This window comes from Coffea arabica, chromosome 5e (genome assembly GCF_036785885.1).
Source record: "Coffea arabica cultivar ET-39 chromosome 5e, Coffea Arabica ET-39 HiFi, whole genome shotgun sequence".
Taxonomy (NCBI): domain Eukaryota; kingdom Viridiplantae; phylum Streptophyta; class Magnoliopsida; order Gentianales; family Rubiaceae; genus Coffea; species Coffea arabica.
The window spans coordinates 54403502-54417390 of NC_092318.1; the positions used below are offsets into that span (position 1 = coordinate 54403502).

Here is a 13889-nt window from a genome sequence, read left to right on the forward strand (position 1 = left end):
TAAAAATCATCATGTAACCCGTATGTGATCATTTTTTATATACAAAAATCAAATATGACTTTTTAAGAGTAAAAATGAATATGTATTGGGGTAGATTCCACTTTTCAGATGAAAAAATAAATATGATTCTGGTCATATCTCAAATTTGTAGGTGCAAAAAAATGGATATAGGTCAAGTCATTTGTTTTAATTAAAATGAAATTTAACATTTTTGCTCCTAAAAAAAATGATCATGTGAAGGTTATGTAATTGATTCAAAGCAAAAAAATAGTCAAAAACATAGGTTAGGACCAAAATTTGTCGACTTGATTTTATAAGGGACGTAAAATTGCTATTTTAAAAGTGAATGATAAAAAAATTCATTTAATAAATTATGATGGATATTTGAACAATTTTCCAATTCTACCCAAATACACGCATACATGTATATATAGATTATTCTATGAAATGTAAACATTTGATGGTACAATTAATGGTGGGGAAAATAACAATTCAATACTTGAATTAAAATAGTGTTGGAATAATTTTTCAGATTGGACTGTCAAAACTTGTGGGGAAAATGAAATCAGAAGATTCAACATTTATAAGAAGGGTATTAAATTTGAGAAATTTTGTTGCTAGGAATGGGCTAAGGATATGATCATAAGCGTAAAAAAAATGTTTTTGAATGAAAAAAAAAATTTATTAGCATACATTCGCAGTCATATGTGCATATTCAAGTACACATATGTACACATAAATTACAATGTACACATACAAATGTACGCTTATGTAAACAAAAGTATACATAGTTATTTGTCAAGGTGAATGTTTTTGCTCGACAAAGTACATACTATTATGAGGGTGAATTAGCATTTAGCAAAAAGTTTAGAATAAACTTTATATACAGTGACAGTATATATGTATGTATACACACACATCATCATTAATGGATTCATGACAAGTGTAAAAAGTTAGATTTCAAATTCAATTTTTACATAATTGTCATTTATTTAACACCTATGGTGTGTACACTATCAGGATTAATTCATAAGTTTAGTTATTTTAATTTGTGAACAATGACGCATCCCTAATTCACACATTTGTGGAAATTTACATCATATTTACAAAATTTGAAATCTTTTGTTCCCATTCTCCAAATTTTCCTAAATTTGTATTACAAATATTTCCCCACATAGCAACACAGCATTTAAACGCTTCAAAGTTGTTTGTACCAAGTATTAGTGGTTTTATTTTGTCTAAAAATAAAAAGTATCGGCGGTTTGATGCGAAAGTGTGCGACTATGTCTAATATATGTAACTACATTTATAAGCTAAACATTGATTGTGTTTTCACGACTTGCGAGAACTAGCTTAAAGCATTGGATTTATGCATTAAAATGGTTTTGGTTTTTATGACTTGCGAGGCAATGATGTTCATAGTTTATAAGTTCAGATGCATATTTTATCCTAGATTAAATTCAATGTAACAAGGATTTACTTGATACATTCTTTATTTTATTTTTTCGTGAGAAACTTGCTTGGCAATATCTTGTTTTATCAAGGACAAAGGTGTAACTTGGGCTTGGAAGACATATACAAGACAAAATGCCTACTCTACACAACATACTCAAGAGAACATAATTTAAAATAACTCATGGCATAATATTGAGCACTAATTGCAACATACATCAGTTTAACTTTTTTTTAAATAATAAAATTAATGACCTAAATTTATGATATTGTATAAGTTTAACTAGAGTGTATATATATATATATATTTTTTTTGTCGACACAGGGGTGTCCGGATCAATCCTTACGGGGCCCGATTAATTCCCTGCGGCCCGGGAGAGGAGGCCTCACTCCACACCGAACACGTTAACAGCGGGACTCGAACCCTGGACAAGCCAAGAAGGTCGCCATATCCTAAGGAGGGGGAACGGACCGCTCGAGCTACCCGCGGGGGCAACTAGAGTGTATTATCAAATAAAGAAGTTTGAATTCTAAAGCAAAACTGCACATTTTTTGGGCAAGAAAAAAAAAAGCATCAAGATTCTTTATTTTTTAAATACTAATGAGCGTAATGTATGATCGGATTCTGTTTCTTTGCAATCGCACTAGTAATTATAGAGTGCAATTAATGGTGATAGATGGTGTATTTTGAAAATGCAGGGAAGGGATTAAATTTTGGATACAAATTTTAAAGTGTCAAAAAAATTATTGTAATTTTGCATTTTTGTTGTTATTCGTCTATTTTATTGCATTAATATCTAACTCTGCTAGTATGTATATTATAATGTGCAGTTGTAACGTAGTGATTGCATAATCCTTGAATCCTGCATGTATTGATGTTATATCTGTACCTATGTTACACTGATCTAGGATCAAAAAGTTCCGCTTGACTAAAAAAGCAAACTTGAAGGACCAAAAAGTACAAAATAATACTCGGAGGACTATCTCGAAATTTTGGAAAATACTTTAGGGATTAAATTCAAGTTTCTACAAATTGTCCCAGCAGGAAGGAAAGCATTACTACTATTAGAAACACGAGGGAGACAAATCGACGAACAGTGGTAAGTATTAAACCCAGACCCACAGTTAAGAAAGAGAAACGGGAAAAGGAGCTTAAAAGTTAAACCCCAAAGGAGGAAGAGGAACCATCGTCTGGGCGTGGTTGCCCCTTTATGTAGAATAAAATTTCCGGCACTAATGTCGAGTTTCAGCTCAACTGAATTATATATTTGAGTCGTTTTCGAGGTTTAAGAAAATTGTCCAAAAATGTCTGTAATGATTGTAACGAGCCTGGGAGATATAGTTGTGGATTTGTTCACCGACCGGTGTCCTCTCACTTGCAAGAACTTTCTCAAGTTATGCAAGTAAGCTCTTGATTTCTATTGTTTTCGAATATTCTATAGCTTAGATGATTGTAGGTGATTTTGGCTCTATTGTTTCTGTACAAATTGGATAGCACAAAAAAAAAAAAAAAAGCCCTAGCTTATGCATTTTTTTTTTGGTTTTAATACTTTGGAAGTTGTATTAATTGCGTCGGTAATACACAGAATGTAGATATTAAGGAACCGGAAAGGCGAATTAAGTAAAAAATCTGCAGTTTGAAATCATTTATACGGCGAAAATTAGGAGTTTTTCTGAGTCGTTTTTTGTGGTATTATTTATGATTCCGGACCAACCAATGAGTTTACAACCAATCTATAGTAAACGTGACTTTAGTGCTATCAGTAATGTTATCAGTTTTATAATACCCACTCGTCTTTTATTATTAAGTGATTTAGTTTGGATATCTGAATCTGAAGTGGCTTGGACCTGAAAATTTAGATTTACATTTGATTGTTTGGGAATCATATGCATGTGGCAGCTTGTCACGTAGAAGGACTTGTGCCCTTCTTTTGTAAACAGGGTAGTCAGAAGTTAATGGATTGGAGTGTGTTGTTATTTTTCATTCAGTAGTTTGCTTACAGGTTTTAAAAAGTTCTAACTGAATTGGTATGACTCCTTTTCTGTTGCAGAATTAAGTACTACAATGGCTGCCTCTTTCATACCGTCCAGAAGGATTTTACTGCACAGACAGGTGATCCTACTGGAACAGGGTCTGGCGGTGATTCTGTGTACAAGTAAGGGGAATTGGCACAAGTTTTTTCTGTAAGTGGTTAAAGTAGGTTCAAGGTTAAGAGTCTAGAGATAATACATAAATGGTTGTGAATCACACACCGATAAAGTGAAAATACCTAGACACTGAAATGAATTGGTTGCTAGAAACCAGAGAAGAACTTAGTAGATCTAATATTTAAGACAAGATGCTGTGGCATCTTTCTTCTAAAATATATTAATAGATGATGCATTAGGAGTATCTGTAAGTTGACACAGTCCTTAAAGACCTTGCCTGACAAAAGACTCACCCACTTAAGAGAAGAACGGCTCTTGACGCACCCTAGCAACTGAAAGTGTGAAGTTTAGAATGAATCCTTTCGATGACTTGTGTAGTTTGAATACAGATGTGGAAGCCCATTTACAGAATAATTTAAACAAAGATGTAGCATTCCAATAACTCAAAGAAGACATATGGTGTTAGAGTGTTTTCACTCTCATTTCTGCACAATCAAAAGAAACAAAGTGCTTAAACTTTATCTCTACTCTTGGACCGCATTTTATTTCCTCAAAAAGTTCAATATACTCTCGTCATCCCCATATTTGCATAATGCACAAAATTTAGCAGTTCAAGTCTTATATACTTCTTCATCCTTGCATATGAGTCTTTCAGCATTCTTCACTGGGTATACTTGAAATTACCCATATCATTGTTTCCATATTATTCAGTTTCAAATTACCTTAGCCACTTGATAGTTTGATAACAGAGGATCTGCAGTCTTCTCAAGTTGCATGCATGTGCGGCTTCTGGTTGCAAAGTTCCTCTTTCTATGCAGCTAGTGAGAATACTGCCATTATCTTAGAAGACAGAAGTCTTGCATATCTATTTCCATAGAAACTCATGAATCTTTTTATCTCTTTTCTGTTTTACTCATAGCTAAACTGATCCCTTTGATGCATGTCTGGCAGGAACACCTGCTATTGTTTAGTTTTGTATATCTAATTAATACTTTTTCCAGATTCTTATATGGAGATCAAGCTCGTTTTTTTGGTGATGAAATTCATTTGGACTTGAAACATTCTAAGATGGGCACTGTTGCCATGGCTAGTGCTGGAGAGAATCTCAATGCTTCCCAGGTATTGCTTTTCCTGGTAATCAGATTTTCTGACAGTTCTCTTTTATTTTCTTATGATGCCTTTATTTACCTTTTAGAAATAATTTTTAGTACCTTATTTTCTTCTTTTTACTGAACATGTTTGGTTTATATGTAATGGTTGTAAGGCATTTTCTTGTTATTTATTAATGTAGTTATATTTTCACTTTTTCAGTTTTATATCACGTTGCGAGATGATCTGGACTATCTTGATGGGAAGCACACTGTGAGTATTCCCATTTACATTTCAATTTTCATGTTTTCCTGTATGAAAGTTCTCTTGTTGTGCCTATCTTTTGCTCTCCTTGTTTTACATGCAGTAGTTAATTCTTGTTCCTCTTGGTTAATCATGTTTTTCTGCATTAACATATTGCACTGCCAGCGAACAATTTAACAGGTGTTAATCACGATTTGTTCTTCATATAAAAAATGCTGGATTGTTGGGATATTATTATCAGGTACTCATGGTTATAATTTGTCTTAGTGCTTTGTTGACCTTGGGATTTTATAGTCAAGATCATAAATTTCAAAAGAATTAATCTTCGGGATGCAAAGATTATGTCTTGTCAGGTGAAGTACTATTTATCAATAATGAGCCGGGCTTTTGTGTGTTGTATAGATTTTATCTCTTTGATTCGATCTGATTGTCTTTAATTGTTGAGGAGCTGGTGTTCATGCTTCTGTTACATGATATCCAATCACCTATTTGGAGGTAAATAAGAATAAGGGAGTGGATTCTATCAATCCTTATTAATGATAATGTGTCTTAACTTTGAAATGGTAGGTTTTTGGAGAGGTAGCAGAAGGGCTTGAGACACTCAGTAGGATAAATGAAGCTTATGTGGATGAAAACAGTAGGCCTTACAAAAATATCAGGTTGACTTGTATTCTTTCTTGTTTATTTCTTTAATTTTTAATCATTATACACGAAGTTTCTCTGCAATTGCTTTGTTACCAATTCTTTTTGTTCTGGCTAACCTACCTACTTTCCTATTATTTTGAACAGAATTAAGCACACTTACATACTGGATGATCCTTTTGATGATCCTGCACAATTAGCTGAATTACTTCCAGATGCTTCACCTGAAGGAAAACCAAAAGATGAGGTAACAAATAGCAGTAGTATGTTCTTATAGACTAGAAGTGAAAACAAAAATCTTATTTGTTTTATATTCATGTTGTTACCAATGCCAGTACTAAGATGGGCATAAAAGTGGAATTCTTTGTTCTTGCTATTTGGGTATGTTGCAATACATGATGGATGTGGTTCTTTAGATAAAAAATCTATAGGTTAATATGACTACTTACTGTCATAAAGTGTTCTTGGTCTTTGTTTCTTGTTTTGTTCCTTTTCCAAATTTAACCTTGATAATGACCTTGCTTTTCAAAGTGTTTTTTGGTCTTTGTTCTTCTCTTGATGTAACCTTGGCAATGACATGTTAATGTAAAGGAGTTCTTCATGGTCCATACCCTATTTCAATTTTTTAACTGTGGATCTATTTGCTTTATAATAATCCTGCTGTGTCAATCATACTGAAGTTTGATATCTTAAGATGTTAAATGTCGATGAGATCTTTTGTACCCACCATCTAATTTGCCATCTTACCAAGGAATTTTGACATGTTGATGCATCTTTCAGAAGAAGAAATTTGAAGCCATTGACCTTAGGAATTTTGGTTAGAGGTTCACATTACATCTTATGTTGCGAGATGTTTGATATGCTTATGACCTAAATAAATGAAAAATAAAGATGCTTATTGGCCGAAATTGAACATAAGTAAGCTAATAAAATGTTGTGAGATAATTTGGAGTCTGTCGATACAACTTAAACTTCTGTTGATGAGACATTATTATAGCTATATTAGTCGGGTAATGTCTACTCAATTGGAGATTTATCTATGTCTAGATACTTAATTATTGCTAGATTGCAAGTTATTCTTATTTTGCAGTATCCCATGACATATTAAAACTTATAAAATGCGTCTTTCTTGCAGTTAGCAATTGTTTTATCACTATTTCATGCTTGGAAGAATGATAAGTCCATGGCTGAAGAATGAGTCAGGCATTGACTTTTTTGCAATTTAACCATGTATTGGGTTTTGACTCTAATTAGGTTGATGATGATGTCCGACTTGAAGATGACTGGGTACCAATGGATGAAAGTCTAGGTCCGCAACAGCTGGAGGAAGTCTTGCGTGCCAAAGAAGCACATTCCAGGGCTGTTGTGCTTGAAAGTGTAAGGATTTAATGCACTTTGATCTATTTTTCACTCGTCAACTAAATCAAGATTACCTCTTCCTTCCCATTTTTTCCTTGTGGCCATTATCAAGTTGTAACTGCTCCTAGCATGTGTAATAGATTGGGGACATTCCTGAGGCTGAGGTAAAACCTCCGGATAATGTGCTGTTTGTTTGCAAGCTCAATCCAGTTACTGAAGTGAGTTTCCTATGTAATTGTTTTGTTCTTATTGCCTGTTAAATAAAGATTTTTAATTATACTTTTTATTGGAGTTTTTCTTTGAAAGTTTTAAGTCATTTATGTGTCTGTCTCCCTTTTTTTGTCTTTAACAGGATGGGGACCTTCATACAATATTTTCACGTTTTGGGACTGTTACATCGTGAGTGCTTGACACCATTAATGCTTTCAAACTTCTTTCTTGCATAAATTGCTTGTGAAATGTGTTTCTCACAAAATTCCGGTGGCAGTGCTGACATAATTCGAGACTACAAGACTGGAGACAGCTTGTGCTATGCTTTTATTGGTAAGTGACGTTGCTTTTTGCCCCCCAGCTCATTTTGAGTTACATCATTTTCTGAATTATTTGAATTCTATTTCAGTACAGTACACTGTCTGAGAAAGAAATATGTGCACATGCACCTTCATTTCTAATCTACTTTGTTTGTGTTAGTTAAGTTCTTTCTTGCTTTGTCTGAAGTCTGAACTCTTACAATACGTGTAAGAATTCAGTTCATTGCCAGAAGCAGACAAATTCTATTGCTGTCACTGCATTAACACTTACTTTGTTGTAGTGATTTTTTTTTTTCTCTCTTGAACTAACTATGTCTCTTTGTTGCTATATTAGCCACATTACATCTGGTAAGCCTAATTAACACAGAAATATTGGTTTACTCTTTCATAAACTGATGGGTCCGTTTGGATTCTTGTTTTTGGGCCTGTTTTTGAAAAACTGTTTTTCACAATCCAAATGCTACAGTAAATGTGTATTTCAAAAACAACTCCAAAAACACCAATATCCAAACAATATATCAAAAACAACTCCAAATACATATTTAATATGTTTATTTCAACTTATATATTTCAATTATGTATAGGATATATATATTATATTAATTTAAATATATTTATTTACACATATTATAAATATTTTACTTTATATAAAATATATTTTTATATATTTATATAAATATTATATATTATATAAATTATATATATTATAAATATGTTATTATACATTTATATAAATGTTATATATTATATATATTTAATATATACATAATATATATTATATATTGAACATTTATATAAATGTACATTTAAACATAATATATATATTTATGTATATTTATAATATACATTTATATTATGTATTATATATAATATAATTCATTTATACATTTATATTAATATACATAATATTAATAAATGTATACATTTATATTTATTACATTAATACATTTATACATAGTATTAATATATATTTATAATATATTAATTTATACATTTATATAATATTCATTTATAATTTATACACATTTATAATAATATACATTTATATATTTATAAATATATTTATATTATGTATTATATATAATATAATACAATTATAATACATTTATATATTTATTTATAAATATAATATATAATAAATAAATATAATACACTTATTTATTTATATATAATTTATAAATTTATTTATAAATATAATATACTTATTTATTTATACATAATACATAAATATATTTATTTATAAATATTTATAATTGTATTATAAATGCATAAATGTATATAAATATAAAAGCATAAAAATTATAAATTATAAATTATAATATACATTTATATAATATTCATTTATAATTTATACACATTTATAATAATATACATTTATACATTTACAAATATATTTATATTATGTATTATATATAATATAATACACTTATAATACATTTATTTATTTATTTATAAATATAATATATAATAAATAAATAAATATAATACTCTTATTTATTTATATATAATATATAAATTTATTTATAAATATAATACACTTACTTATTTAGAATAATATATAAATATGTTTATTCATAAATATATAAATATATTTATTTATAAATATTTATAATTGTATTATAAATGCATAAATGTATATAAATCTAATCCACATATAAATTATAAATTATAAATTATAATATACATTTATATAATATTCATTTATAATTTATATATTTATAGTAATATACATTTAAACATTTATAAATATATTTATATTATGTATTATATATAATATAATACATTTATATATAAATATATGAATATATTTATTTATAAAAGTACAAATATATTTATTTATAAAAGTACAAATATATTTATTTATAAATATTTAAATATATTTATTTATAAATATTAATAAATTTATTATAAATACATAAATGTATATAAATATAAAAATATAAAAATATAAAAATTATAATTTATACATTTATACATTTATATAATATTCATTTATAATTTATACATTTATAAATATATTTGTATTATGTATTATATATAATATAATACATTTATATATTTTTATATAAATTTATTTATTTATAAATATTTATAAATGTATAATTATATATTGTTATAAAAATATAAAAATTATAAATTATAAAAATACTCGAAAATATGTTTTAAAAATACATTTAAAAATAAACCATAAAACATCTATAGTAAAAGTTTTTTATATAATTTTTGAAAAATAACCCCAAAAACAACTAATCCAAACGGACTTGTATTTGAAAAACGAAATGCTACAGTGCTGTTTTTGAAAAACAACCCCAAAAACAGCTAATCCAAACGGACCCGATATTTCAATTGAGAGATAGCTTCGACAGATGGTATCTTTTAATCTTGAAACATGTAGTCAATAGCAATCCTTAGAGTAGACATCGAGGTATGGAAATTAATGGCAACTATTTGTTCCATCTGATCTCTATATGATCCTCTCTACATGCCAGAAGTAATCCTTTTCTTGGGCTTTGTCTGCTAACTAGATGGATGTGCTAGGCTCTGTGATTTAGAATAGTTCAACTGTTTGTGATTCTATATGATGCGGTGTCGTCATATGTGCACTATTGTTTAATATTTTCTCCTTGTCAGAGTTTGAAGATAGGGAGGCCTGTGAACAAGCATACTTCAAGGTAACAATGCCAAAGTTGAAATTTATTTGTTACATTTGTTTTTGGCCCTGCAGTGTGGGAGTTTACAGCTCTGTGTTTGCTGATTCAATAATTTTTGCACATGTATTGCAAGAGTTCATCACTCGTGGTCTCTTTTAAACTATGGACAAATCTTATTTGCTTATTGGATGATGCTATATTTGGATTTCGATTTCTTCATCCTATCCTTCTTTTGTCCACAGGAGTGGGAGGAGTAAGAAGAATCTTATATTTCTTAGTCTAATGTGTAGATGATGATCAATGAGTGTGCTTTCAGTGACAGAGCTCATTGAAATTAAACTAGATACTGAATGCAATAACAGTTTCCAATGTCATATAGCTGGCTATGAAGTCGGCATCCCATCTCCCCCTGCTACCCTTTTCCTTTGTACATATTTCACTGGTGGTTAATAGTTTCTGTACTGACCCCCTTTATTTCTTCCAAATTTCTTTTATTCCGCATATGGCAGAAACCTGTATGGTTCAAAATTTGACTCTTTCATTTTGTATTAGATGGATAATGCTTTGATTGATGATCGGCGGATACATGTTGATTTTAGCCAGAGTGTTTCAAAACTTTGGTCCCAGTATAGGCGCGGAGGCCGAATGAATAAAGGTGAGTAGAGTGAGATACTCTCTCCTCTTTGTTGCCTTTGACTATGGATACAAGTTGTCCTCCGCGTAGATGAACCGTTGCCTTGATTCCTTTTCAATTGTCTAATGTCTGGCTACGTATTTATTTCTCTTTCCTGTTCCTTTCTAGCTAGTAGTAGATATCATTTCTTGGGGGTGTCAAGTGAGAGGCTTGTAGAGTTGGATGCTTGGCAAAGGTGAAACTACAGAATTGGTTGTCAGTTGTACGGCAATAACCTCTGTAACATGATATGAATGATGCATGGTAGTTGTCATGACTGGTCACAATACTATGCTCAGCAAAGCTTGAATTAAAGGAAGTTAGCTGCCAATTTACAATTAGGTTTGTTCCTTGGGCGGTTGTCGAGATTAAAAAAGTTTAAAACTTTAATCTGTTCTCCACTCGAGGGCTCGGTTTTGAATTTTGGAAACCAAACTTGAGCTGTTTAAAGTTCAGATTGTAAAACTACGTCATTTTGGAAATACAGTCTTTGGTTCCAAAGTGATCTGACTGAAGTTTATGAATGAGTCCTACCTTCTGTGTTTTCTAAATTTTAAAGGCCCATTTCATGTTTTATAAGTATTCTTTAAGAAACAATAGCAGTACGCTTTTCTTATAAAAAAATATTCTCACCCTTGACCTATGTAGAACTGATCTCATACTTTGAATTAGACTGACTGTTTGAGCAATCAGTGGTTTTAGGAAACCAGAAAGGACTGGCTAATCTAATTGGTTTTGACAGTTTACTCATCGACTATCCAGATTATTTATGGCTCGTAAGGGAAAAAGAAAATTTAGGTTAAGCCAGTGTTTCAAACTGATTGAATTGGTGCTCACTTCTTTTAGTTTTTGCCATTAAACTAAGGTTATTTTGAAATTTTTGTGTTTTGAGTACTTTGTTTTGCGTGAAATGTTTTAAAAGAAAAAACTCAGTCAGTCTTGTTTTAAACAATTTGTTGGTCATCAGTTTCTTTTCTTGCAAACTATTTTTAACTAATTTATCAGTTCTTTAAACATGCTCATTGTGTCTGAAGGTTGAGATAAACTGAAATTAGTCAAAGACTGATAAAAGACGCTGAAAGTGATTTATAGTAAAGTTGGGTTTCTCTGGTTTTTAAACCTGTGCATAAAGTTTAGCAGCCAAAGGTCCTTCATCTTGCTTTTTTTTTTTTTAATTTAAATTTGTTTATTTGTACAGAGAGAATGGAACGGGAGTTGTTTAGGGGCACAGGTTGCTCGGAGCAATGTAGTATTCAGCTAATTGTCTGCCAATATGCTATAATTTTAGTTTAAATAGTTATTTGTTACAGGAAAAGGCGGCTTTCAGTGTGTAAGGTGGGGGTTGTCAAGGGGAAAAGGTCATCGGAAACATAGAAAGTTTTACGCCTTCAAGACAAGTATACAAAATTTTAGTTTCAACTGTTTCTTGTTGCAGGAAAAGGTTGCTTTAAATGTGGTTCTCTTGATCACATTGCTAAAGACTGCACTGGAGATCCAACCAATGCACAGCAGCATTCAAAATACATACTCAAAGATGGCAACACCCAGCACGGGGGAGATGATAATTCAAGGTTGGTCAAGGCATTGTTGGAGAATTCTACTTCTGCACCCCTTTGTCTGAACATGCTCTAATCTTGTCAGAAAACATGTGTTTGTAGGTATGAAATGGTATTTGGTGGAGAGGACCTTGGCAGCCCCAAGGGAAACAAGAGGGAAAGATACAGTGAGCCTGAGAAGAGTGACAGAAGAGAAGACTGGAAATCGGCAGGTCTTGATAATCAAGAGCGGGATGGGACTAAAGATTCCCAAGAATTGCGTAGTCATCGGGGCAGAAGTAAAGAGCTTAGAGAGGATGACAAGTATAGAGGAGACCGAGCAAGCAGACATAGTGGCAGGGACAGAGGCAGCACAGCAAGCGATGAGGGGGATTATAGAAGGAAAGCATATGGTGGTAGTGAGAGGGATGGGAGAGAGGGCGTGAGGTATGAGAAGAGGCATAGAGATGATGCTAGTCACAGAGACAATCAGTATGGGAGAGAATACAAAGAGAGGCGTGCAGGTGATGTAGGTTGGCGAGACAGAAGGGACGAAAGAGATTCCATGAGAAGAAAAGGCGGCGATGAGGTGAGACGGAGTCAAAAGGTAGATGAAAATGATCATAATAGTAGACACGAGTCAAAGGGTAGAAAGCACTATGACATGGAGACCAGGAAGGGAAGAAGTGAAGAAAGGGAATCTGGAAAGCGAAAGGCAAAGGTTGATGATGCTGCCGACGTTGGTGATTATGAACGTGACCGCAGTAGAAGACGCTAACTAGTCCGTGAGAAATTGTTGAGCTGCAGAACGCTGTATTTGGTTCTATATATATTATATTTATAGCTCGACAACAATCCCCTCAAAATGAATGTATTGGTGGCAATGGCAGCCACTGTGTGCTTCTTTCCAAATCAATCCCAAGTTGCAGGTGGATAGATGTCATGAAAAACTATTATTGACTAACCGTAATTGCCTCCTCACCTTCTAATTAAACCTTTGGTAAAATTATTGAATTTTTATAAAGTACTCCATGCGGACTGTGTTAATGTTTGAAAAGTTTTTTTTTTGTTTTGTTTTTTCGGTAGAAATTTTTGAAAGTATAAATATCAAGTACTGGTAAGATATTCTTACGATGGTAAGAGCAATTATCAAATTTTAGAAAGTTTTATTAGTTTTTTTTTGTTTTTTCCAAACGATAAAAGATTTATTAGTTAGTGGGGCAAAAGGCTGATGTCCATTATAATATGATAAGTGCAAATAATTACCGTATCCAGATTCAGTCCATAATACTGAAAATCGTAGTACTGGATGTGGAACCGCGAGGAAAGAGTCTGACAATGTTACTGCGCTCATAGGACCTGACAATGTTCGGCTTCGGTTTAGTTAAGGTTAATATGGTTCAACTCTGGATTAATCAGGATTAACCATTTTTATATTTTGTGTTAGGCATAAGGAATTACAAATGGTTAAAAACAATTTGAATTTTAAGATAAAGCATTTAACATTTAGATTTGAAATCAGTTTAAAATCAGTTTGAAATCAGTT

The 13889-nt window shown here is 31.4% G+C and overlaps 1 protein-coding gene across 3 annotated transcripts; it reads left to right on the forward strand.

Moving 5' to 3' along the window:
- The first annotated feature begins 2486 nt into the window (after nt 1–2486).
- LOC113688201 (peptidyl-prolyl cis-trans isomerase CYP59-like) lies at nt 2487–13255 on the forward strand. Of its 3 annotated transcripts, none has more exons than XM_027205942.2 (14): nt 2487–2855; nt 3504–3636; nt 4602–4719; nt 4912–4962; nt 5521–5612; nt 5743–5842; nt 6850–6972; nt 7095–7172; nt 7307–7353; nt 7442–7497; nt 10116–10156; nt 10688–10790; nt 12244–12379; nt 12467–13255. In XM_027205942.2, the coding sequence occupies exons 2-14, from the start codon at nt 3518–3520 to the stop codon at nt 13119–13121; spliced, it is 1719 nt and encodes a 572-aa protein (XP_027061743.1). In that variant the 5' UTR covers nt 2487–2855; nt 3504–3517; the 3' UTR covers nt 13122–13255. The 3 variants fall into 3 exon arrangements, with proteins under 3 accessions (XP_027061743.1, XP_027061742.2, XP_071905529.1); XM_027205941.2 differs by having other exon boundaries at nt 3504–3608; XM_072049428.1 differs by lacking the exon at nt 3504–3636.
- The last annotated feature ends 634 nt before the right edge of the window (nt 13256–13889 follow it).